At 41.1% G+C, this 26,269-nt stretch overlaps 1 protein-coding gene across 1 annotated transcript; it reads left to right on the forward strand.

Annotated features, from left to right (window-relative positions):
* Window positions 1–185: 185 nt before the first annotated feature.
* Window positions 186–25,957, forward strand: tango6 (transport and golgi organization 6 homolog (Drosophila)). Its single transcript, XM_044357580.1, has 18 exons — window positions 186–366; window positions 1,235–1,893; window positions 2,163–2,285; window positions 2,912–3,074; window positions 3,270–3,376; window positions 4,208–4,370; window positions 4,789–4,856; window positions 5,970–6,082; window positions 6,499–6,675; window positions 6,889–7,015; window positions 8,361–8,570; window positions 11,190–11,333; window positions 12,867–13,406; window positions 15,099–15,156; window positions 15,324–15,482; window positions 20,096–20,247; window positions 21,354–21,467; window positions 25,554–25,957. Exons 1-18 carry the CDS (start codon window positions 315–317, stop codon window positions 25,728–25,730), a joined length of 3,306 nt encoding a protein of 1,101 aa, XP_044213515.1. The 5' UTR covers window positions 186–314; the 3' UTR covers window positions 25,731–25,957.
* Window positions 25,958–26,269: the final 312 nt, after the last annotated feature.

The following is a 26,269-nucleotide window of genomic DNA, read 5'->3' on the forward strand; positions in this document are numbered from 1 at the left end:
GCTACTTCTTTATTGCTTTTTCAGTGTGTGTGTGTGTGTGTGTGTGTGTGTGTGTGTGTGTGTGTGTGTGTGTGTGTGTGTTCGCAAAGTGCGCTTGCCTCTGGTAATTTGGTAATTACGACATTTCCAACAGTGCTGTGAATGCAACGTCAGTCAATCTCAGGACGATGCGTCATGACGTATAATTTCAGCGCCATTTTATGATGTTTTTAGCAGCATGGCTAGATCGGGCTAATGCACAGTAGAAACAAATGCTGTAAAGCATTTCCAAGCTGGTGCAGGAATATAAAGTTGGTTTTCTATGTAATGGCGACATGACTTCAGCTATCCTTTCCGCTTTGAATGTCCTAACGAAACCTCTTGGCGGTAAGTGAGTAGTTTGACAGACTGAGGATAACAAAAGTAACTAAAGTAACAGCAAATGTACCAGTTCATAAATAATAATGAATAAATAACGCTATAAGATATTATAGGTGTCAATGTGCAGCATTTTGTTTAAGTTAGCTATAACCTAACATATTTTATTATTATTATTATTGATAATAATAACAACAACAACAATAATAACAATAATAATAGTGCATTTTATTTAAAGAGCGCTTTTCAAGGTACTCAAAGAAGCGCTAATGGTAAAAGCGTCACGTCAAGTTGCGAAAAACTCATATTTACACGTTTTGCTTTTATTACAGTGCACTGCAATTTAACATGACAGGGGGCGTGAATAAATTATACAAGTCATTTATTGTAAATTCAGTGTTTCGTGGGTATTTATAACGCTATATGTGTCGTATTGCAGCATAAATTACGTTGTAACTCATTACGAAGAAGCATAGAGTGACATTCGGCTAACAACCAAATATAAACGTTAGGGAAGTTAAGTTCAGGTTAGTAGGTTGACCATGTCAATTTCCAGTTGTAATATATGTATTTCTCAGTATGTACCACTTCAGACAGAGATGCGAAGTCAGAGACTTGGTCAGTGTTGAGAAGCTACTCGAAGCTATGAGCTTACATGCTGCAGAGCCGTAAACACATTCATTTCAGTTCATACAGTTCTTTATTCCAGCATTAGCAATCTATTCATTTGTCTGTATGCCTGATGGTGCTTGCTTGATAATAGTTTTGCAGTGTGATGCAACTTGTAAAGTCATGTACTCAACAGTATTGTTGTGAGAAAACATTGAATTATTTGTATGTAACCCACAATGCTATATGTGTGTGTTATTGTGTGTAGAGGTGTCTGCACATGATGCTCAGTCCTCTCAGCAGGAGGCGCTCCTGGAAGCTCTGCGGGCCAACAGAGCTTCGCTCTTGGAGCAGCTCCAGAGTGATGGGGGCTTTAAGGAGGTGAGGAGGCTGAGGGAGGAGGCGATGGCTGAGGCGCACTGGTTCTCTAATGACACAAAGGACACTACGTGGAGCTTTGTCCAGGAGTGTCTCCTACTGCTGCTCACGTTAGCTCGACACCTTTCTGCTGAACTTGAGCTTTTCAATCAGACCCCCGCTCCCTCTGCTCCTAAACCACGCACCCCTGAGATGGCTCCACCTTTACCTCCTGACGTCCTCAGCGTCACCCAGCAGAAGACTCTCGGAGCAGCTCTTCAGTTTGTGGTCTCTCTTGGGCTCAGTCCTTACCTGGCACCTGGAGTCGGCGTGCCACTGGGTCGCAGGTCAGCGTTTGGTGGGATGGTGGAGCAACTGGTCCGTGGAGGGGCGGTGTCGGCAGTGGGACGGCGCCTTCTGACCACAGTGAATGTCTTGTTGGAGTTGGCAGAACTATCATCTCTCGCCACACTAGTGTTCACGCGGCACCTTGGGGATGTGATGGCAGCGCTGTGCCAGCTTGGCTACCAGCCACACCGGGCAGATGGATGCAGCACTGAGGAGGAGAAGGTAACACATCTACATATTGGTTTGGTCTTGCCTGTTGGACAGGTAATTTATGAGCTACATCAGTTAATACAAGCTAGTTGGTGACATTTGAAATCTGCTTTCCTGTGAAAAACAATTAGAGTTACAATTAGATTTAAATCCAGTAAAAGACTTCACATAAGTCCCTGTAGTTACCTAATGGTATTATTTTTGTCAAAAATCCTGGCATGCTTACGATGCAGGTAGACATTTGAAAGACTTTGTTTTTTTTCTTCATGCAAACTTTTCAGATGGAGGAGCTCAGTGCTGAAGAACGTAGAACTTGCAGGGAAGCTCTCAAAAGCCTTCTGGGAAAAGTCTACCAGCCAATCGTTATCAAGGAGCTGCTCATCCTACAAGGTGGACCCAAACAGGTATGTATGTGTTTTGGGAGGGATTATGGCAGAGACAGCTGGAATAAGAGGTGGTAATAGTCTGCTTTTTTATTTCAGCAATATTTGAAAGGATTATATTGTGTTGTTGCTGCCTCTTGGTTACATGTTTATTTTATGGGTTCAGGGATCATCTCAGTTTAAACTGAACTCACCTGAATGACAACTGCAAAATAGGAAAAAGCATATTTACTTTTTCCATCTGACGCCCATTAATTCACCTTTTCATGCTTTCAATTGTCCAATTTACAACAATTGATCCTTTTGAAAAGAGACATTTGTTAGTTAGTTCCACCTGGCTGTCAAGTGAAATTTAAGGAAATCTGAAATATATGGATTATTTTTCAGGCACTCGGGTGCAGCAGAACAAGCTATAAACGCAACATGTTATTGCTGAAATAATATAAACACGGCCTATTATAACCTTAAGTTAATATGGTGAACATGTTTCATAACTTTTTATCCATTGTTAATATACTATAAACCTACTGATAAGTGCAGCCTTAAGCACGGAAAATCTCAATTGAATAGTGCAATGGTTTTCTGAATGTCTGAATAACTTTGCCAAAACCATAATACTGTGTGACCTTTACTGTCCCTCATTCCAGTCCAGGCCAGTTGGAAGCTCTAGTGGCTCCAGCAGCAGCAGGGCAGCTCTGGGATCAGCTCCAGCCTGGCTGAGGCGTCTGTGCGGTCAGCTGCTGTCTGAGCGTCTGATGCAGCCCAAGGGGGTCCAAGCTGTAGTCAGAGCCATCCTGGAGGGAGGTACAGGTGAGCGGGGGAGGGGGAAATAATGCATGTTGTCCATCCGACCTGAACAAATACAATTGAACTCTATCACACTGTGTTTGCCTGTATCATATCATTTGTTTAATGTCTTGTATTTTACATTTTGAATCATTTCACAGAATTGAACTTTCATTTGATTCATCCGAATCTAACTGAAGTGGTGTTTTTGTCCTCTAGGGGGCGAGTCAGACTGGAGGAAATGTGACGGTGTGGCCAGGATCCTGGTGGCCTGCCCGCAACAGTCTGCCTCAGCAGACAGCTACTACAGACAAGTCTGTCCTCAGGTCGGATCAACACATAAACACACACACACGCACACACACACACTGGAAAACACTAAACTGCAGTGCAAACAGAAAAAAGGTCTTCATCAAACACAAGGTCCGTTTCATTCAGTCGTCTAGTGTAGTTTGGGTGGATCAAACAACGCTCACAGTGTGTGTTGTTTCAGTTAAAAAAATATATAACTTTTCTTCACTAAAATGACTAGACCTGTGTTGTATATTTTGTTGAGTTGTGTATTTAGATGATTCCAAATGTCTCCAACAATGTTCAAATCCAGAGAAATCTGTCATTTTAATCAAAGAAACGGCATGTTTCATTTGGTCGCCTGTGAATGGCGTCATACTCCCTTTGTGCATGTGTTATAAATTGACTTTTTATCCAGTTTTAAGCCACATTTTTACGATACACTTTTTAGATCTTGGTTGTTTTTAACTATATCTTTTAACCAGATGAAGGAATTTAGTCATCAGATGTCTGGATCTTAAGTTATCAGTGAAACAAGCTGAGCAAACGTTAGCGGCATGTTGGCTCACAGCCTCTCCGGACGTCCTGTTGTGTCCACTGAATAGCATGGGATAAACACTGATTTTTAACGTCAAACTGCTTTATTCAGTGTTTGACTGCAATGATAGCAATAGTGGATGTTTAACAATGAAGACAACAACTCCCATGATCCCACGCTAATTCACAATGTCATCAAACTCTGTCTTTTGTTTTTGTTTTGATTGAAGACCCTTAGCAGCAGAAGATTACACATTGTGCATTTAAAATGATAATTCCAGTTCTTATAGTTTGAGTCTTATTATTATGGCTTTGGTCTGTTTGCGCAGATCCTCGACCTTCTGCACTTCAAAGACAAGCTGACAGCCCAACAGTTTCAGCGTGTGGCCACCAGGGCGGTGCTCTCTGTGGTGCAGGAGAAGCCCAGCTTTGCCCAGCAGTACCTGCTCGCTCCTCTGCTCGCACCTCTCCACCGCTGCACCACTGCTTCCAGTCAGTAACACGGCCAACTTAGCACACTGTCATGTGTTTGATGTTAAATTAAAAAAAAAAAACGGCTTAATGCAGCTTTTAAGTAGTCTATGTTGCCATTATTTTTCTTTCTTATACAACAATATAAGCATATATTTCCATTTGTTATGTTTACTCACAGTAAGTCCTTCCCAGCTCAGTTACACCTTGCATCACTTCATCATGCATCTAATAAACATAGTGTATTAAACAGTGAGTCCAGAGATGTGCCGCCTGTGTTTATAGGGACAATGAATTTCCTCCATCAGGAGAACAGATGGTAGCTATCGCCCTGTTTGTTCTGCTAGCTATCATCACTCTATCCCAAAACCAGCAGACAGAAGAGGAGTCAGATCCCAACACAGCTGAACGCTGCTCTACATGTGTGTGTGTTTTCCAGATGACGCTCATTCCCTAGTTGCTGTGGAGGAGTGGGAGCTGACACGCTGTGTGGAGGACGTGTACAAGGTGAGGCGACCCAAAGGTCTCCATTGTATTCCACACTGATGTTCAATGGTAATCATCGCAAATTCCCTGGAAAAGGCCTTAATAATGTCTTACTGTATGTCAGACAAGACACTGAGAACGTTTGTGTTTTGAGGAGTACTGTATTGGTCCTAATATAAGACGACCTCCCCTTTCCCAGCAGCTGTTTTGGAAAGACTTTTTAAAGATACACCACATTTTCACACTCATCCTGTGAGAAAAAAAGTTTCCCACAGATACTATTAATCCAAGGAGAAGATTGTCCTCATCCTCAAAGTCTTTTCTTTCATAAAAGCGGAATATCGCATTTAAAGCAGAACATAAATCCCACATTTGTTTAGCTTGTCTATCAGCACGGAAAATCTCTTCATCATCTGTGACAGGCAGCAGTAATTTTCGGCTGCTTGACAGATAAATTTAGTCCTCAGTGTGTTTCTGCAGTAAAGACGTCGTTTTTCACGCGTTCAGACACTCCTGCAGGTTACAACAGACTCACTATTAATAGACTTGGATACACTTGCTAGCCTGGAAACATTAAGGATACAAACAACCCATAATGCATCACTCTCTGTAGTAGCCGGTGGTGTGGTAGTGGTTGCTCTGATGTTGTGAACATGAAATGTTCTGGTCCTTGAATATAACATAACCCTACTTTTTCAAATGTAATTTCCACAATAAAATATGGTTGGTAATTTGAAACCATCAGCATATAAAATCATGTACCCAGAATGCCTCAGTTTCATGGAGAATAGCACATGCACTATTTATTATGAGAATCCTAAGAAATGATCTGAATAGTAACATTTAGTGGCATTTGCAAACAGATTTAAGAATCTCATTTATGTTCACTGCTCTGCATAAAGAATGAGAAAACTGTTTGCATATTGTATTCAAAGAATTATGAAAAAAAAAATCCTGGTTGATATGATTGTGTTAAAAGGCTGTGAATGATAATATTGAGTTTGTAAGAACAAACAAAGTCAGAATTCTTATGAATAATAGTAAAAAAAAAAAAAATGGATTGATGTAGATGTAAATAGTTGTTTTTGCCTCTCACTCAGTGTTGTTGGTGTCTGTGTCTCTTGCTGCTGTCAGATCTGGGTGGTGGGGAACAGTCCATCAGCTCCTCTACTCAAAGCTCTAGAGGAAGTCCTTCCTGTGATCTTCACACTCTTCTGTTTCACCAAGCAGAACGTCTCCCACCTGCGGTAATCTTTTCCTTTGTTATTAGCAGAGATTTTCATGTACACGTACTGGTCCACTCATTGAAAAAAAAATGTTAAAATGCCCGCAACTAAATAACTGTCTGCATGGATACTCTAGCTTTTAAGGCAGTCATTCGTGTTGTATCATTGCGAGACAGCTGGATTTGTGATGCCGATTGGTCCGGACCACCGGTGGTTCAGACACTAGCGCATAACTTGAAACCTGACAAGATAGATTCTCACATGATCTTGTGATCTCACATCTCATAGCGTCCTGAAAACTGAAACTGGCACTGTGGGAAAATAGTCAGCAGACATGTAAAGTACACATGGTTCAAAGATAAATCCTTGACAAGTTATAAGTTCTACATTAAGACACAGAAAATGAGCTGCATGTGTATGTGCTCTGCGGTCCACAGCGCCTCCTGTCAGGAGATCTTGCAGTGGTATCTGCACCACAGTGAGACGTCTGCAGCCCTGCCAGCACTAAGGCAGCTCTCAGGCCTGCAGGAGCAGAAGAACACGTTGGCGGCAGACTTCCACTTCACCCCGGGCAGTGATGGAGGAGCGAGGCTCAGCTGTAGAGACAGCTGCAGGTGACTGACACTCAGCTGCTTGGGACAGAAACTTACAAGTGATCTCTGTGAAAGAGCAAACAATGTATTGAATCGGGCCAATCAGCAACAGTAAAAGAGCCACCCATCATTTATATCTCATCCGTCATCTGTTCTCTTTGTTTTCAGCAATGATCACTGTCCTTTCTATCATTTCTCAGTGTCCTCCCTCACTGTTCTGTTGTTGTCTCCCAGTGATGAAGATGATGCTCTGTATGAGAAGCTGTCAGGGGAGCAGTGGAGGCTGGAGTGTCTGATGCAGCTGCTGGCTGAACTCAAAGACAGCGACCTGCCTGGAGATTTCTTCCTGGATCTGCTGCAGGTAAGCAGATTTTGATTTAGTTTTAGTCTTTTGACAGAAAAACTGAACTCATTTGATTTTTGTTGTTTGTAGTTTTTTTTACTCTCAGTCTTTTAGCTTTTAGCCTTCTAAGCATTTTGAGGCTACACCTGTCACCATCTTGTTGTGTACAGTTTCCATGGTTACAAGTGTTGGTTGGTGTAGAAGGCAGTGTTTACTTGTTGACACACACAATGTCCACGTGACTGTGCTCTGTAATAATCCAACAGACTGACTCTCCTCAGTAATCTCTGTGTTTGAACATCTAGAGGAAGATTTCGATTGTTTACCGCTGACATTAATCCTGAAACTGACTCATTCCTCCTGAAGGCAACAGGAAAGATAACCAACTGAAAGTAACGTTACATCCACATCCACAGCACTTGATGATGTTACATTAGCTTAGCTTTTTATAAATGTGTCTGTGCTGCCTGTATGTTTTCCTAGTTTGTCTAGCTGTTTTCTTGCTGCGTCTTGTTTCCTTGAAGCACTAACGTCGGATAACATTATTGACAGAAACAGAGAGTTACTGAATACAAGATACTTCTTATTAACAGTAGAGCAACGGGTCAAACAGCTAAATCAGCTTCTTAACAAGAGGTATTATTGGCTGCTGGAGGAGACTGTTTTACTAATCAGGAGCTACAGTGTGTAGTTCTACATATGTCATTAAGACTTTAAAGCCCCGTTCACACATGCAGTCTATCCCTGAAATGTTCAGGAACATTTTCTACATGAGGTCATGTGCAATGTTCCTGAAAATAATAAGAGACATCTCCTGCTGCGTACACATAAATCTGGTCTTACTCTATCTTCTTCTTCTGTTGAGTTTTATGGCGGTAGGCATCTATAAGTGTTGCGTTACATCCGTCCATCTGCTGGACTGTCCCGTGCCCCGTCTATTCCACCATTGTCATGGCATGTGTGGAAAAAGTGCCGGACGGAAATGTTCCTGAATCTAGCTGCATGTGTGAATAGTGAAAATCACTAGTGGTGCCTGAAAGGTTATCTCAGTAATTTACCTCAAACTATGTGTGAAAGAGGCTTTGACATTAAAACAGAAATGACTCCTTTTGTCCATCTTTCACATTATCCTTTAGTTTTTTTATTCATTGACCAAAAATGTAAAACATTTCAAAATCATTCTCATTTTCAAAGGTTCATTTTTTTATTTGTTTTAGTTTTGATTTCGTTGTGGAAAAAAAAGACTGTCAAAGATTTTTTTTTTGTCATAGTTTTCATCAATGAAATTAACACTGAGGAGTAAAGAACAGTGAGAAAAAGTAAGCTGTGTCAACATTCTGTTATTTCTTTACTCCTCCCACAGGAGCTGACCAGCTGGGCAGCAGCAGAGGAAGAGGAAGAGGAGGAGGAAGAGAAGCAGGAGTTAGACGTGTCAGCCATGACGCTCCTGGAGGTGGAGCAGCAGCTGCTGGGTCGTGCTGCGAGGCGAGGCCAGAAGCTGGCTTTGCTTCAGGTGTTGGCTGTGATGGTGGAGTGTGTGGAACATACTGTGCTGCTGAGAAAAAACACGCAGGTGAGAGATAGAAGGAGCAGAAATGCAAAAACCCAGGTTCCTCAGCCACTGTAGTGCAAAACCAAAGTTGTCGTTTGTTTTCACAACTCTAACCAGTCACAGCCGGTCTCCATTCCAGATTTGAGTGTTTGCATCAGCAGGCTACAGCTTTTAATGTTCATTCATTTCAACTTGAACTTATTGTCCATAAGAGGATTTTTTTTTTTTTTTTTTGGCAGCCGGGCAAAAGACAGAACACAGTGTTGAATATAAAACATGATAAATACAATGCAATGGTTGTCAACAAACACCTGCTGCCGGGTGCTGCTCTTTAGCTTCTCCCCTCTGGGTAAATACACCAACCTACTCTTACAGTCACAGGTAAAAAAGAATACATACAGAACTGGATATATGCCACACCTCATGTACCCTGCAGGGGCTTGTATTCAACCCCCACTCTACACCTCCACTGCCATCAGTATCCACCACCTCTGTGTTCATCATGAAATGCTCTTGGGCCTCTAGACACTCAGACAAGGAGGTTTTAATGAGTTTTACTGTAGCTGGAACCTGCATATTTAACGAATACAGTAGAGACTGTCACATTAGCAGAGTTTAAGGTGTGTCTCTCATTAACAGAAATAACTGTGCTCACATAGACCCTTCCAGTGATCATTAGCAACTAGAGACAGTAGCTGTTAGAGACCTTAAATACAATATCATTAGACCAGACACTGTGGCATCCTTTGGAATCTCAGGAAAAGCTTGGTTTTGTGACCCTTCATTTTTTTTGTCAGAGCCTTGTGTCCTTTTATAAAATGTTTTTACATATATGGGCACAAATTGAAACTGTCCTCTGCCTCCTGCCCAGTGGTTGCTGGGCGACTGTGAAGAGGGTTAGGGAGATAAAGAGAACGGACAGATGGATGGTCGATTGAAATTCGAGAGATGAAATTGTGTGCAATATCTATTTGGGGGCCTTTCAGCTGCTTTCAGGACCCTGTGGGTAGTTCAGCCGTGATGCCACAGTTAATTTTGATATTTGAAATTCACCTATCATTATAGTGTTCTTGTTTCTGGTACCGCATACAGATCTGCTCTGTAAATCACATGTCCTTTTGCTCTTTTTGTGAGAAAAAGCAGTATGTAAAAGGGAAAAATTAATGCTTCATATTGTGTGGTTTCACTACATCACTCTCTGTTTGTGCCTAAACTGTAAACAGCATAGATAGCTGCATATAACCAATCAAATCATTTAAATCATCAGTAACTGTCAGTGTGCTATCATTGGCTGACGGTGATACTGAGTCACAACACAAGAGCTACAGACTGAACTGAGCTGCAGGCTACAGCAGTCTTGACGTTAATATCTCCTTCTTTTCTACAAGCACACTTCAGCTTGTTGAACAAGTGAAACAAACATCCACCAGATAGCTAACTAGCTTACCTACAAATGTCAGCATCAGTCAGTTTAGATGCTAAATGTTTGTCTGTCCTCGGCATCGTTAGATACAGTCACCTGTGCAAGACGAAGCTGTCAATCAAGCACATACACTCGCCTGCCCACTGAGAGGAGCATTCCTGATGTATCTCCAAAAACGTCTTTCAATCATACAAACCAAGACTAATGTCAATTTAAAAGCGTTTTGACTGCAAAAAAACACTCCAGTTGAACTTTAAAGTAAAAAAGTAAATTTAAAGTAATTACTGCGCTTGTGGAATGTGGAGACTAAAGTGACTTTTACTGGACACGTTGGCTGCTGTGACCCGTTTGTAACAGAATCAGTAGTAAAGAACAGCCTTATTTCCAGCCCATTAACACTAAAAAGACAAATGAGAATCAAGTGAGAAGCAAACGACTGCCAGAAGAACCCATGGTAATCTGTTCTACTGGCTGTAGACGGTGCACAAGCCCACACAGGAGGCACGGAGCCCAAACATTACAGAGGATTCTGGCCTGGTTGTGACTGTCTCTGTGTCCTAAATTCATGTTGTGTGGTTGTTTTGTTCAAGGATTAAACGAAATGAAACCGATGTTGCAAACCGCACTTTGTTGCCCTTTTTATGTTAAAACTGCTGTCAGAAGAAATGTGACACCAGCGTCTCACCCTCTGTTAGGTGTTATAGCTCGTCCTCCTGGGATCGCGTCGCTCTTTCTTCAGCATATTTTTAAAAATCAGTTGTTATCCTGTGGGAGTTGTTTTAATGGAAGCAGGCCACATTGAGTCATACTGCCTCACAAAAATAGAATAGTTGCTCTGTGCAGTTGATGAGAAAAGGGTGAGAAAGGAGGAAAGTGAACATGCACGCTGGCTGGCTGGCTGGCTGTAATTGTAGGGCCCACAAACATTCCCTCACAGATTAAGAAACGTCTCTGATAAAACTGGCCTTACTTCATGGATAAGCTCTTATTTTTAGCTGTTTTACCTTTGGATGTCTTTATAAGGGTTTAATGTTTTCTGGGAAAAGGTTTGAACAAGTGTCAGACTTAACTACTATTACATTTAGCTCTAGCATAATATTTATTAATTATAGTCCATTTACAATCTCCCTCCGAGAGGTTTAACTTCTATATTTGGACCCTTTGTTTCTCTTTCTGTGAATTATTTGTATCCATGTTTCTGTTTTCCTTTCCTCCAGGTGGTGGACTTCATGGTGTCCCTGCTTCAGAGGGCCTGTGTGGGTCTGGATCAGGCCTCTAGTCCCAGTCTTGGAAACCCAGTAGAGAGCCAGACGCTGAGTATGGGGATGGGCCTGGTGGCTACTCTGCTCTCTGGACCTCAGGTAGTCACTGCTGAAAACTACATCTACTTACTTTATACATGTAGTAGATCTTCTTCGTGAAACTGTCGGCTCATTTTTATTTGATGTAACACATTTAATACATACAGTGATGTCATACATCACTGCAGCATGGCTAGAGGTCAGTTAATTGTCTGTTGCGGTTAAGGAGTTCCAGTGCAGCTGACGGTCGTGTCTTTTCTGACCTCCAGTGTTTAAACATGTCACTTTGTTGCAGTGGTGATAAAAGTGCACAGGGTGTGTCAGTACATCACTGTTGGGTGTGGTTAGAGGTGCAACAGGACACATTTCTTGCCTCATTTGATTCCACAGACCTGAAACTTTCAACCACAGAGGGCAGTAAAGCCTGCTGCTCTGTCTGCTGTTAAAGGGGATCTCCATTGATTTTACACATAAAAGTGTGTTTACAGGTGTTGTGGATTTGTGGATGTTGTCATCTCATCTCTAGCAGCTCCAGGCTACATTAACCGCTACTATTATAACACACCTGAATCTCTGAGCAAACTGTCAGCGGTCAAGTTGCATTGTTTTTTTTTTTTTTTTTTTTAGTGTCAATCATGGGTCCAACAGTGTTTTAAGAGGGTAATGCTAGATCGGGTTGAGTACTCTTAAGTTACTCTGTAAATGACAACTCAGCTGCTTCCCTTATAAGGTCTGCACTCTTCATATTTTAACACACAAAGACATCTATGGTCAGCAGTCAGGTGTCCATATGAACAGAGAAAGAGGTTTTCCTCACTGTAATCATTCCTCCTGTTCATACTGAATATTAAAAGATCCTTCAAATGTGCTTTCAATGGAGGCCAAAATCCACAGTGTGTCCACACAGTCATTTAGTGCAAAAATGTATTTAAAAGTTGATATGAAGCTTATATGAGTCTTCATCAGTCTGAGTTAGTCATATCAAGTGGATATCTGACACTTTTACAGTCTTTTTAGCATCAAATTCCCTCTTTGTGTTTCCTCAGACAGTGTTTCCCTGTTGAGCTGTGGTGGAAGTATAGTAACAAAAAGACTTTGGCACTAAAAAGACTGTAATGTTGAAAGATATCTACTTGATTTGACTAATTTGGATGCTGAAGCTTCATATTAGCTTCAGATAAACTTTTAAATACAGTTTTGCACAGAAGGAGGACTGTGAATTTTGTCCTCCATCACTTACATTGTAAGTGCATTATGAAGAGATCTTCTAATGGTCAGTATGAGCAGGAGGAATGATTATGGCATGAAAAACCTATTTCAGTGTCCATTTGGGTATTTGGATTGTTTTAAGACAAACTTGAAAAATTGTGAACACGTCCTTTAAAGAGAAAGAAAAACGAAGAAACATTAAAAAAAGAAAAGAAAAGGGTCAGGAGATCTGTCAGACTGCAGATATAAAGAGATGATATAATCCAACATAGAAACCAATAATCTTAGAAGATGAGTGTTATATTTAATAAAAATGTTAGAATCCTCTGAGGGAAGCCTTGTTCTCTCCTAATAAAACCTCTCTTCCTTTTTTGAAATTTTCAGCTCACTGCAGAGGACTACTCTTCTATGTCGAGGCTGCTGTCACCACTGGAGACATTATCTCAGAAGCACCCTGAGGTGGTTGTCCAGGAACTGGCCTCAAACCTCAGAGCTGTTATTGCCACCCACGGTGCCTACCGGCCTGAAAACCTCACTGCCGCCACTGCTCCAAGCTCCAAAGACTCTGAGACAAAACCAAAGAACAACAGTGTGCCTTTAAAGAAAAAGAAAAAGACACAAACTGAAGGAAACGCCTCACAGACTAGTCCTCACTCTCCTCCCCTGGACACTAACACTCCCAGCAGCACTCACACCAGACACCCAGTGTCTTCTGGAGGGTCTGTAGCAGGAACAAGACCAAAAGGTGAAGGAAGGAGCTCTGGTAAAAATGACACTTCCCCTCCTACCAAGACCTTTTCTGATTGGCTGCTAGAGGCATGTGACCCAGACGTGCCAACTAGAGCGTTTGCCCTGAGGGCCCTGACCCGGATGGTGCAAAACGGAGACCCAGAGGCTGTCCAGGCCCAGGAGAAGGTCCTCATCGTAAGTTGCTTGGTCACTTACTTCAACTTTTTTTTGCCCTTGTTTAAGCATTTAGTCAGTAAAGATGCTCTGATATTATTCTTTTTCTGTGCACTTGAAAACTTAGTTGGTAAAAAAAAAAAGGTAAAGGTATGGTAAAGAAAACAGAAATATAATGAGGTAGCTTACCCAGATGTGATACCCTGATACTGTTCTTGATATTTTTCAGCTCCTAGTAAGTCAAAAATCTGAATAAACATGTCAGCTAAACAAGTATTAAAATTATAACACTATTGTGTATGTGCTCAGTGGTACAAGGTTTGGTCCTATTCAATACCTCCTCATTACCAGTGCGTATCAACAGCCTCTATGGCCCTGATAGATGCTCCTTCTATGGGCATCCTGTTTTCTCTTCTGTGCACCAGATCCTGGAGAGGACTGGACCAGTAGAGCTCTAGTCAGGTGTGTTTGTGTGTGCGTTCAATGCAAATGTAGGCTGTAGTCTTTGTTTCAGAATTCTGCACCAGAGCTATTTTTATGGTATAACAACATGCAATGAGTTCAGAAGAAAATGCTGAATTGTGTGTCAAAAATCAGATTTCAGAACAAGGTGGGTCATTGATTACATTAATAGAGAAACATTTTCAGCCATCACTAGGGTGTCTTTTTTATTGATGAATATAGCCATCAGTGGTATACAGACATCTTCACATAACAAGACTGTTGCTTAGTAAATACGCAAACATTAATTAGGAGTGCACATTTTTCATTATTAATTCAATTGATGGTTGGTAATCATTTTTTTGAAAAACCTAATACTCTGTGGGTATTAAAGAAAGTTCCATTATGGTGCACCAGTAAAACTGACACGCCCCTCCAGCCGGCTGAGACAAAAAGGAGCTTTTCTGATATTTCCCCAAAGACCTTTTTTCTTCCTTTTGATAATAAGACTATTAAAAACTATTAGAGATGACTAAATTGGATTTCAGTTGGACTTTAAATATTTAATTGGGTCCAAGGTCATCTTGCAAAAACGCAGCATTTACATTGAGTTATGGGAAAAAGTCGGACCGGGTCCAAGCAGCCATTCGAGGTGCTGTGTGGAGATGCTTCCAGACTGACTGCTCGGACAAAACAGCAGCAGCATGTATGTGTGCGTGAGGAAGCTGTAACTGTAGGTGGAGGTATTGTCTGTGTCTCCTGAGCAAATAATAAATGAGGCAGTTGAACCTCTTCCCTGGTGAGTCAGAGGGGACAATGGCTGTCTCTAGGGACTTGTTAAGGTGGGATGGGCAAGAAAGGATAACAGCTCATTTAATATTCTCTGTAATGAGAAGCCCCCCACTGTGTGCACCTTAGATAACCATCCACCCCCATACTGGCACAGCAGTAGATATTGATTTTTCTTTCTTTTGTGTCATATTTTGGGTGGGTTCTCTCGTATGGTACAACCCAAGGACCCCTTACAGTACCTGGGGGTAATGTTTGGATTATTCCCTTTGATAGTTTGTCTTACAGTTTTAATGTATTCAGTGTTGTGCCAGTATTGATCCTCTTTGGTAATATCAGCAGGGAAACTCATGCTGGTGAAATGTTTGAAGTTTTTCTCACAGAAATGGCAGAATATTCCCAGTAAGGTACAACTGAGGCTCATATATAAATATACACCAGTGTATGTGGTGATTAATCAAGCAGATTGTATGTCTCCTCCAGCTCTTCTTAGAAAACCTGGAGCATGAAGACTCATTCATCTACCTGTCAGCGATTCAAGGTAATATGATGGAGCAGCTTGGCCAAATGTGATGCTAACATTGATTTTTGTGATTATCCATCTACAGATATGGTCTGTTTTTATTCACTGGTAATATTAACAGCCTAGCTGGAACAGTTGTCAGTTGTCTCTTGAAGGTAGATGGACTGAGTGTGTACTGTTTGTAGGACTGGCTGCACTGGCTGATTCCTACCCTGAGAGGATCCTTGAGAGGCTCCTAAAAGACTTCCAACATGGTCCCTCACTCCCTACATCCAACAAGGACCACTCCCTGGAGACCCGCCTTAAAATGGGTGAAGTCCTGATGAGGGCGAGCAGGGCTATGGGTGAGCACGTTCATGTTTGTATGACTACATTTCACTTGATACCTATTTCCTGACTGCTAAGAAGGTATAAACTCATAGTTTTGTGCTGGCACTGTTTCTTGGTGAACAACAGTGACTGTGCAGCACAGTGATTTTCTTAAGTTTGGTACCATTGTGTCTGTATAGAGACCAAAACCAAAACCTGTGCTCACTGACAGTATCTGGCAACCTGCGCTATAGCAGGAGATGCTGCACCAATGTTCTGGCTGAATAGATAAACTGTTTTTCAAATAATTACAGCATGTAACTCCAACCAAAAATCACAGATTAGCACCCACCGACAGTCACATTTTAACCCAGTAACTACTCCCACATTGCAACTCTGTACAGTCTGTATTGAGTTAAAGCTGCACTGGTCAATATTTTTTTGTGAACAATAGATTAAATAACTACATCTAATGTGAAAGGTGTTGCTGATAGTGACAAATCCACAGAGAATTATCACCAACTCTGCAGTTCCCCTCAGCTTTCAAGAGCTTTTTAGCATCTGTCAGCTCATTGTTTTGGTTTTAAAGCTCACAAATTGACTGTTTTGTTCACTTTCATCTCTCTCATCAATCTGGTTTCCAGCTAGAGCAGGCTGCTATTTTCAGCAAAAAAGCTCTGATAAATCCACTGTATACAGACAAAGTTAGTGACTAGCTATTGAACAAAGTGGAGCATTTAGCTGCGAGAGTTGGTGGAGACCAAAACAGAGCTAAAAGAAGAGTGAATATTGGGATTACATTAATCAGGTGGACACAAACCCAACTTCAAATGAATGTTAATTTTGCTCTATTTCTGGATGTGTAAATAGGCAACTGTTTGCCAACACATTTTTATGTCATTATTGTGTTTTCAGCTTGTTGTGCTGCCCCCAAGTGGCCAAAAAAACAATTAATACAGCTTTAAGAATATACAGTGAGTGACCGTACACCCCATGCCTACCTTTAAACACGCAACATGTTTAGTGATGTTTGTGAGATAAATGAAATCTTGTTTGATGAATCTGTAGCTGAGGCAGACCTATGAGTCTATTTGGAGGGTTGACAGAGAGAATAAAAAATGTTTAAAAAGCTTTTATGTGCTCAAAAGAACATAGTAATTTGACTTTAAACATTGAAGGAATGATAATATGCCTTTTAATGTATGTGTCCATGTTTGTTGACATGCATGTTGCTGTATGTGCATGTTGCGGACAGCTATCGGCATGTAATCACCACACCACAAAAACCACAGTGCAGTCTTGTTTTGCTTGCAGATCTGTGTTCAGAAGGGACCCTGTGTATCAGAACCTTTCCCTGATAGAAAACCCTGTTCTGTTCTGTTTTTTTTTTTTTTCTTCACTGCTTTTATCTGCCAGATTGCCATCGTACCACTTCCCTGGGACAATCGGGGGGTTTATATCTTTGCAGAGAGATTGGATAGAGCTTCAGTTTGCTGCACAGACATCCAGAGAGCCTCTGTGTTTGTCTTGAACCCCCGGAGTGGCCAAGATTTGCCTTTTGCCAGGCTGTCATTTGTAAATAAGAAGGTTTTCTTAATTGACTGGCCTGGTTGAGTAAATGTTGAATACATGAATGTTTGGCTCAGCTTTGGTTTTCTCCCGGTTGCTGGCTTATTGCACTTGCAGAGAAGCACTTGCAGAGCACCATGAGCTCTGATGAAGAACGTTACAGCAAATTATTTCTCAAAGATGTAGAGTTTATTTATATGTAGGGATGGGACGTACTGAATAAACTAAATACAGTTCAGCAAATTTAGTAGCAGCTGAGGGAGTGTTGCATCTGTTTACTCAGGTGTATTTGTGTGTGTGTATGTTAATCAACGCAGGCCGATAAACCTGCTGACTCACACTCACTCAGACACAGCGATTCTCTTTCATTAGATCTATTAGAGCCGTGACAGTCTATTGAGACGCTCTGTGTGTGTGTTGTTGGTTTGAATCTTGTGATTCTGAGAGAGTGCTTGGCAGTCTGAAAGCGTAATGTAGGACAAGTACTGTTTCTGGATCAGGCCAATATAACCAGCTGTAACCTACACACACACACACATACACACACACACAGACAGACACGGGTCAAGCAGGTCTTACTACTACTAGCCAGTCAGCTGGTTGTCTCCTCTCCATGGAGGCTGTTGGCGTCTCTCCCCTGCTGCTTGGCAGGAGCAGCTGTAGTCAGCTCTGTTCTTTGTATGCCTGCCGATGTAACAGTCAACCACAAACGCAGCTTGTTAAACCGAGCATGACTACACTGTAAACAACAACTTTGGCCTTCATTTCTCTTTATACTAACTTATCACTCACCTCACTTCTACAGTAGTCACCTTGTCTCTTTTGTTGTTTTTTTTTTGTCTTAGTATTTTGGCACGTTACTGAGCTGATCTGCAACTTTAGCTACGTGTTGTACACGTGTCTTGCTTTCTTTGGGAGCGCTGCGCGTCTGCGAGATGCAATGTAGCTCATGACTGGTGGGGGGCAGTATCAGACAGGCAGAAAGTTTTGGAGAGAAACTCAAAGAGATCATCCGCTGCTGCCTGCATTTATATGATGTCTCCATGCCGCTCCACAGTCATAAATATGCATGTCAGAATAGCTGGCGTCAGATTGCTATGACGGCGCTGCTTGCACTTTTTGTCCTGTGATCGCAAACATTAATAATATAGTAACCTCCTCGAGTGCCACCATGGTTTCTGTTTACATTGTGCAAAAGTGGAAGGATGAGTAGACCCTGATCTGCCCTCTACTGGATATACGTTTCAGTCCTCCAGGTATACACAAAGTATGTGACGTTGCAGCGTACAAGTTGGTAAAGAGCAAGTATATCAGTGGAATAACTGATTCAATGTGTTTTTCCTTATGGATCTGTAGGTTGAGACTAATTTCTATTTTGCAGTTACCAAAGATGAATATGATCCCAGTCCACATTTTTTGTTCTCTCATATTAACCAGTTGCCAAGTTAGAGCTGCAGTATATAGGCTACTTCTCATAAAGACTCATACATGCAGGGCTTCCTATAGTATATTCTATTAAAGGCAGAGTGCTTAACCTGACATAAAGACGGCCTCCACTAACATTAGAATAAATGATTACACTTTTATGAAATGCCACATATTTAATGAGAGTCAATTGCTCATGCCATTATATATAGTAATGGCATGGATAACATAATGAGATGTGTTGGGCTCTTCCTGATTCAGCCTGTATGAAAATGATTGATATCAGGATAATGTCAGGACAAAAATCATCAAATAGCCCATTCAGTCATATTCAGGTGGAGGTGAGTTGAAGTTAATTTTAAAATCACCAGCTGGACACATTTTACTCAGAATGCTCTGCATCAAATTGAAGTAAGTCAGATATTGACTAGCTTGTATTTTAATGTCAACATGTCATGCGGTTTGCATCAGTGACTCTGATAAGAAAGTTATTTTAAGGAATAGTTGGGAAATACGCTCATTTGCTTTCTTGCTGAGAGTCAGATGAATGGAAAAAGACACAGTCATGTCTGTAAATAGAAGCCAGCAGCCAGTTAGCCTAACTTAGCATAAAGACATGTAGCCTGACTCCCATCTAAAGGTAACAAAGTCTGCTTACCAGCACCTCTAAAGCTTATTAATGAACACATCATATCTTGTTTGTTAAATCCATACAAAAACGGAAGTGTAAAAAGTAAAAGCTTGGCTTTTATGTGAATTTATGTGCTGAACTATGTCCAGGGTGGAAGCAGTAAACTCATGAAGTCTCTGCCTGTTGCCTGGCAACTACCTTTATCATACAGGCATGAGAGTGGTATCAGTCTTCTCCTCTATCAGCAAGAAAGAGAATAAGCTTTTGTATGTTTCTGGTTATATTTATTTTTGGATTTAACTTAAAGATTCTTCATAGTTCTAGTAGTGGATGTTATTTGGCGTTACAGACTTCAGGCCTGACAACACATGCATCTTTTTAAAACAGCAAAATGAGACTAAACCTGAGATTTGATTAGTTACAGCTTAATAAAACATTAAATACTGATCGTTGTGAAACATTCTTTTGGTGTTGCCCACTGATGAGCACTGATATGTCCATAGCCTACATCAATTATGGCTGTTGTAGTTTTTCTTTGCCATGTACAGTAGTGCTGCGAATTGACTATGCATAGTGGTGATGCATAGCTATGACATTGTTGAATTAAAACATTTACGGAGGGGAATTAAACCATCCTGATGAAATGAATAAAATAAAATGAATTTTATGTGACAGATAATGATTTACACAGTTACATACAACACAGTCATTGTGTTTCTTTTTCCTAATAAACAGACAGTTGACTTCATGAACAAAAATCATAAATTCTAGCATTGTATTTTCACTTTCACATGTTTTACTGTTCGTCAACACTGAATGTAATGTACTGGAGGCCACGTCCACTGTGAGCATGTGACCACACCCATCCCCAACTCCCCTGTCCCGAATTTCACCCATTCTCATCTGGTCACCCTAATTGTATCTGATAGATAATTTACTCTATATGTTAGCAATGTGAATGCATCTTAGACACACACCCTGAGAATTAACCTCATCTTCCTCTCCTCTCCTCTCCTCCTCCAGGGGAGCTGGCACCCCACCTCGGTCGTCCCCTGCTGGCCGTCTTCCTGCAAGGAACAAGAGACCTGGACCAAAGCGTCCGGGCCAGCAGTCTGTCCAACCTGGGGGAGCTCTATCAGAGACTGGACTACGCACTGGGGCCGCTGGCACAAGAGGTGAGAGTGAGCTCACTGACATGAACCCTCTATGATCCTTCTGGAGGATCTGGGTCTTTGCAACAGTAAAAGACAGTTATCCATCAAATCATACATCATGACAACTCAAATGTGGTTCTAGTAAACGCCTTAATCTGGGTTTTAGATCAGCGCTAATGGTAGCACAGCATATTTTAGACTGCCAGTACCCATAACAAAATGCAGATGCATTACACTGGTTACTTACTAAAACCAAAGACAAAGACATCAGAAAAATAGTTTTAAAAATTGACAAAAATATTCAATTTGTCCATTTTGTTTCCTTTAATAAGTGGCTTTGGTGTAAATGTAATAATGCACCGTATAGTGTACTCTAATAAGAAAATAACAGATTTTGCAGAGGGCATTCTTCACCACCTCATCTTTTATTGACTACCTCATCATGCATTAGTACTTTCTGATCAAATATAGCAAAGAATACAGAATAAAAGTTACACTGTGAGACAAATCTAATGTACAGAGACCCTGTGTGTGTGTGTGTGTGTGTGTGTGTGTGTGTGTGTGTGTGTGTGTGTGAGAGCTGCTCAAACATGAATACACGCCTGCTCACTTTGATCAGAGTCTGAGTGGACAGAAACTCAATCCACATTTACATGTGTGGGTCCCAGGTTGCCGCAGTGGTCAGAGGCTTAAATAAAGATGCTGCCATGTATGTGTTTTTTTTTTTTGAGGGGGGGGGGGGGTGTTCGCCATAGCCTGCTGGCATGAATAAGCAGCACTGTCAGCTTAATGAACAGGGATGCTTATTCATGAACCTGCCCACTTTTACTTTTTTACCCTGACTCTGTTTGTGTGTGTGTGTGTGTGTGTGTGTGTGTGTGTGTGTGTGTGTGTGTGTGTGTGTGTAAAAAGAGATGAAGGGCCCCTGTCAGTTTAAATGTCTGACCAATACGTCAATCGATCGTGTTAAGTTTTGGGACTGACCTCAGCAGTGTAAGCCTGTAGCTGACTCGGAGTCTTTGTGACAGCCATGTGTCATGTAAAACACAGCACAGTCCCAGATGTTATCACCACTGTAAACCACTGTGGTATTGAAGTACCCATGTGTGTGTGTGTGTGTTGTGCAGCTGAGCTCCTGTCTGACTGCTCTGATAAAGACAGAGAAGGAGGCAGAGGTGAGGAGAGCTGCCGTCCACGTTATTGCCCTGCTGCTCCGAGGCCTCAGCGACAAAACCACCCAGGTACATACACACACACACACACACACACACACACACAGACACACACAACCTAGTATGCAGGACACTCATACACTCTTGTGCACTATTTTACATCAGGGCACACAGTCCATTTTTACACCCAAGCACACATATGGTATATTCTCTGAACATGTTTTTCTGTGGTAGAAAAATCTGTCTGCAGACGAAGCATTCAAAGTAGGTTGAAGCCCTGACTTTTGACTTGCAGGGAGCATTTCTACATATGTTAACCTCAAGTCTTGGAACTCTGACAATGTTTAACATAGATAACCAACATCATAACAGTATATAAATAACATAAAATCACAAAAAGCATGATATAGAGTTTAAATATGATACCGAAATTAACCAAATCATATCATCATCATTGCTTACAATTTACTGTGAGGTTTTTAGGGTCGCATTGCAGTATAGAAACCTCAGGAACACTCACCTCCTCATGAACAGGTGACATTCATCAGGCTGACGTAAGTGATTTATGACGAATTTGTGCAGTTAAGAGAGTTTGTTGAATCTGACTTTGAACACTCATACCAGCAAACCTCACAGATAAAATACAAAAATGTTCTTACATGAAGCCCATAGTGTCAGTAAGTTTCCCTTTGACCTTCAGGTAAAACTGAATTAATCACCCAGTAAGTATTGTGTTTGTTCTCCATGCTGACTTTACATAGCACCACCACTTATTTCCTGTTCAACAACAGGAAATAAGTGTTTCGTCACTGGTAATATTCCATCAGAACACTGAGGGATAAATGATGCTTTCAGGTAGCTGCAAAGACTCCAGGAATGGAAGGTTGTATGCTGAAAAGTAAATATTGGGGATAAAACCTTTGAAAACTGTAGAGTGATTTCATCCTTTTCTTTACAATCTCTCGTATGAATATTAGTAAAATCCTCTTCAGTTTTTATTATGATTTTTGTCAGTGAAGAAACAACTGTATTTCTTTGTTTTTGGCTTTCTGATGAAATAAAATATATGTTCAATATTTGCTTCTACATAAAAACTTCTCAAACTTGTTCTGAAGAGCCATCAGCTTTTATAAACTTTACTTTAACTGTGATCTTCCATAACCTCTTGAATCTACTGTGTACTTCGGGTGATTGAGACCAATTTAAGGTCGGAGCAGGTGTGTGGATATGTGTATGTGTATTCACTGCCATTGTGTCAACATCTACACAGGGGCCAAAAGTTCAGAGTCACGAGTGAGGACTCTTCAGTGTTACCATGTGAACCATCGTTTAAGAATGTCTCCTGTCAGATGGAATAGTTTAAGACAGTCCAATATAATTTAGAAACTACCCACAGAAATTACCCACAAACCGGGTAATTGTTTATGCAAAGTGAATCCATATTGTCTTGTTCTTCTTGGGGCTGGTTGAATAATGTGGTTCAGGGTGTGTTTTTGAGAGTGAGAGACTGTTCTTACAAAGCATGACAGATCCTGTAATCTAGTCTCAGTTTCCCTGTGGTCTTCACTGGGATTATAGACTGAATGTTAGCTTCTCACAGAGCACAGGAAGGACACTCACTCCAAACACCATGTTTTAGAGTCACACCAGTTCTCTGTCTTTATCACTGTTTCACGTTCCTCAGTTTTAACAGTCAGGTTTAACTTATTATAAATGTTATTTTAATAAAATCCCAGTTTCTATTTTTCAGTTTTGTTAATTGAATTTTGTTGTAGTCACCCCTTGACAACTGCAGGAGTACTTCCAGTTGGGAATAAGGGTACAACACTAACCCTGCTGGTATATCTATTCACAACACTATAAGGCACTCAAAGCAAATGCACTCAACAAATGGAAGATGTGTCAAAAAGTAAATTATCAGTTAAATAAATATGTAAAATTAGAAAGAACAAAACATTGATGCATCAAATTGTATTATCAGGTGAAATCCTTGCAACCACCACTCAGTGGGTAGAAAGACTTCTGCAGTGCACTTTTATAATCGAATTCTTTTGTAATCTAATTGAGTCATCAAACTAAAAACAAGACATTTTTTCCAAGTTCCCTGGTGACAGTCAAAATGCAAAATAGATGCTTGGTTGGGCCGTCACTTAAAGCAGCTCAGTCTGCTTTCACTCTGACACGTTTCAGTCTTCTTGCAGTCTTAGCTTGAGACCCAGTTAAAAAGATCTCACCAGTTACAAGTCTCACCATGGGACCAACACAGGCTTTGGTTACATACTATTTAACAGAATAAATGTATAGTTTTTTTTGTCTTTTTATGGGATTTATGGATGAAAATAGACATCAACCTTATCCTTTCAATTGCATCGCATGCAAGCTGCTAAATTCACATTTAGGTCATCCTGGAACAAAATTTGGTGAAAACAGTCTCTCATCTTTAGACCCAGTCTGATTAAAACCTACCAGCAGCATCAAAAACAGTAAATAAATGTATTCTTCCTCATGTGGTAGCCCAGTGGAAACACACCCACATGAGAGCTGATGGCCGCTGGCTCAGGTGTGATACAGCTCTTGAGCCTCTGCCACGACTCCAGTCAGCTGTCCAGCTGCTATTCCCAGGCCAGGTCCTGTCATTATGCGAACAGCTGGACCTTACCAGCTGTACAGGGCTAATAATACACAGAGTGACATGAGAACAGACAGGGAGACAGACCCTGGCAGACGACAGCACAAAGGTTAGGCCAAAGTGGAGAAGAGCAGGCCGGGTGAAGGGCTGTGGGTGGGTGGTGGAGGATACGGTGACCCTGATAGCTCAGCGCACTCCAACTTTAAAAAATACATGCAAATACACTGAAACAAATGAGGGAAAACATGCAAAGCATTTAGAAAAAATGTTACAAAGTGAGAAAACATAACCAAATGCAGAAAACACAACCACATGCAGAAACGCACTGCAGATATAGAAAACACACTGCAAGTTTATAAAACACAACAAAATACAGAAAAACACTGCAATTACAGAAAAACACTGCAATTACAGAAACACACTGCAAATGCAGAACACACTACAAATTGAAAACAAATCTAAATACTGAAATGCACTGGAAATATAGAAACACCGCAAATATAGGAAACAACCAAATACAGAAACATACTACAATTATGGAAACGCATGTGCATATGTTTTCTAACATTGTGTCTACACTGAAAGTGTCTCAACCATGTTTTTCAGTTGTCCATGACACACACACGTACGCTGTTATGTTAATCAATACAGCTGTCTGTATAGCCTGCGTACCTGCTCGTGTGTCACGCATGCTATATGTGCATAACTGCAACCCAAAGCATATTTCTTGGCTTCACATCTATTTTCCTCGCACATAACTACAGTCATTGTGTGTTGACCAAAGCTCAACACTGTACCTGAACGCCTCCTGTGTAGACACACAGACAGAGCACTCACTGCTGCTGCTCTGCTAAACGTGCTGCTCACGCTACGCTTTCTGTGTAGACACAGCGTAAGTTGCAGGGCATTGAGCTCCCAGGGCCACTGCAGGAGATGTTGAGCGTTGTGAATTTCTTTAACGAAAACTATGACATATGTTCCTCAACTACCTTTTTTTTCCCCTGACTAAGACGAGACAATCACGAGCTAGCACCAACGTCATTAAACACTAACTGTGATTATATCAATATGCAATATTGTTGACAAAAAAAGACAAGACTAAAATGTACAAAAACTTACAAAATCTCTTTATTTTCGTTGACAAAAACGAGGAGACAAAATATGACTTATGGGAGGCGTAGCGTGAGCAGCACATTAGCAGAGCAGCAGCAGCGACTGCTCCGTCTGTGTGTCTACACTGGAGGAGTTCAGGTGCAGTGTTGAGTTTAGTCTCAGTCACCCACGTCTGGAAGGGCTGTAGTTGCACATAAAATGTAGGGAAAAAGACTTCAGGTCACGTTTATGTGTATATAGTGTGAGTAAAATGTGAGCCATTACACAGCCTGTGTAGACAGCTATGATTAAAATAGCAGTGTATAACGTTACCTTTCCTTATCATGGTTGTTGTTATTCTAGCAAACCTCGCTTTGTTTAACCTTTAATATTGTAACAGTGTAACCTCTGTCTCTCCCTTGTGACTTCTCCAGGTTCTCAGTGATGTTTTGTTGGATCTGTACCGAGCATTAAAGTGGGTGGTTCGCTCGGACCCGGATGAAGTCACAGTGCTCCATGCTCAGCTGGCTCTGGAGGAGCTTGATGACGTCATGAGGAGGTTCATCTTTCCCAAACAAAAGCTGGAGAAGAAGATTGTTGTCCTGCCATAGAACTCAAATTTTATTTCTGTGTGGTCTTCATAACCCCTACATGATTTGGACTTTATTTTTATGTACTAATGGGCAGTACTGGTTCTGCCTCCATGTGAAGTGGACTCTGTGTTGTCCTCAGAACAACAGACCAACAGCCATCAAAGTCTTTTTTTGAAGACCCTACACCATCATGTTCTATTGTACAACTGACAGTCCACTGCTAAAATAAAGTTTCAATAAACACATATTCTCCTGAAATATTATTATAGAATTTGTCCAATATGTAGGCATTACACTGTTTTGAAACTGCTGCCACTATTATACTCAAGATGTACAAACTAGTTCTGACAGCTTATTATTCATCACATATCAGCCAAACACTTTGGACTCATAATTAAATAACAGTCGCTGATAATTCAAAAGAAAACTCTTATTTTGGCAAGATTAAAGGGGCACTCCACTGATTTTACATGTCAAAATGAACTTATTTCTGTGGCTCTGCATTATGGGAAACGTAGGATCCAGTATTTTCAGAGCTTGATATGAGGAACCAAAAC

The sequence above is a fragment of the Thunnus albacares genome, chromosome 7 (assembly GCF_914725855.1).
Source record: "Thunnus albacares chromosome 7, fThuAlb1.1, whole genome shotgun sequence".
NCBI classification, from domain to species: domain Eukaryota; kingdom Metazoa; phylum Chordata; class Actinopteri; order Scombriformes; family Scombridae; genus Thunnus; species Thunnus albacares.

Bases quoted from the DNA above. Each gene is read 5' to 3' on its own strand.
- tango6 (XM_044357580.1), top strand. From the start codon at position 315: ATGACTTCAGCTATCCTTTCCGCTTTGAATGTCCTAACGAAACCTCTT. The intron at 367-1,234 runs GTAAGTGAGTAG...TATTGTGTGTAG, and splicing joins CCTAACGAAACCTCTTGGCG to AGGTGTCTGCACATGATGCT. The intron at 2,286-2,911 runs GTATGTATGTGT...CCCTCATTCCAG, and splicing joins TACAAGGTGGACCCAAACAG to TCCAGGCCAGTTGGAAGCTC.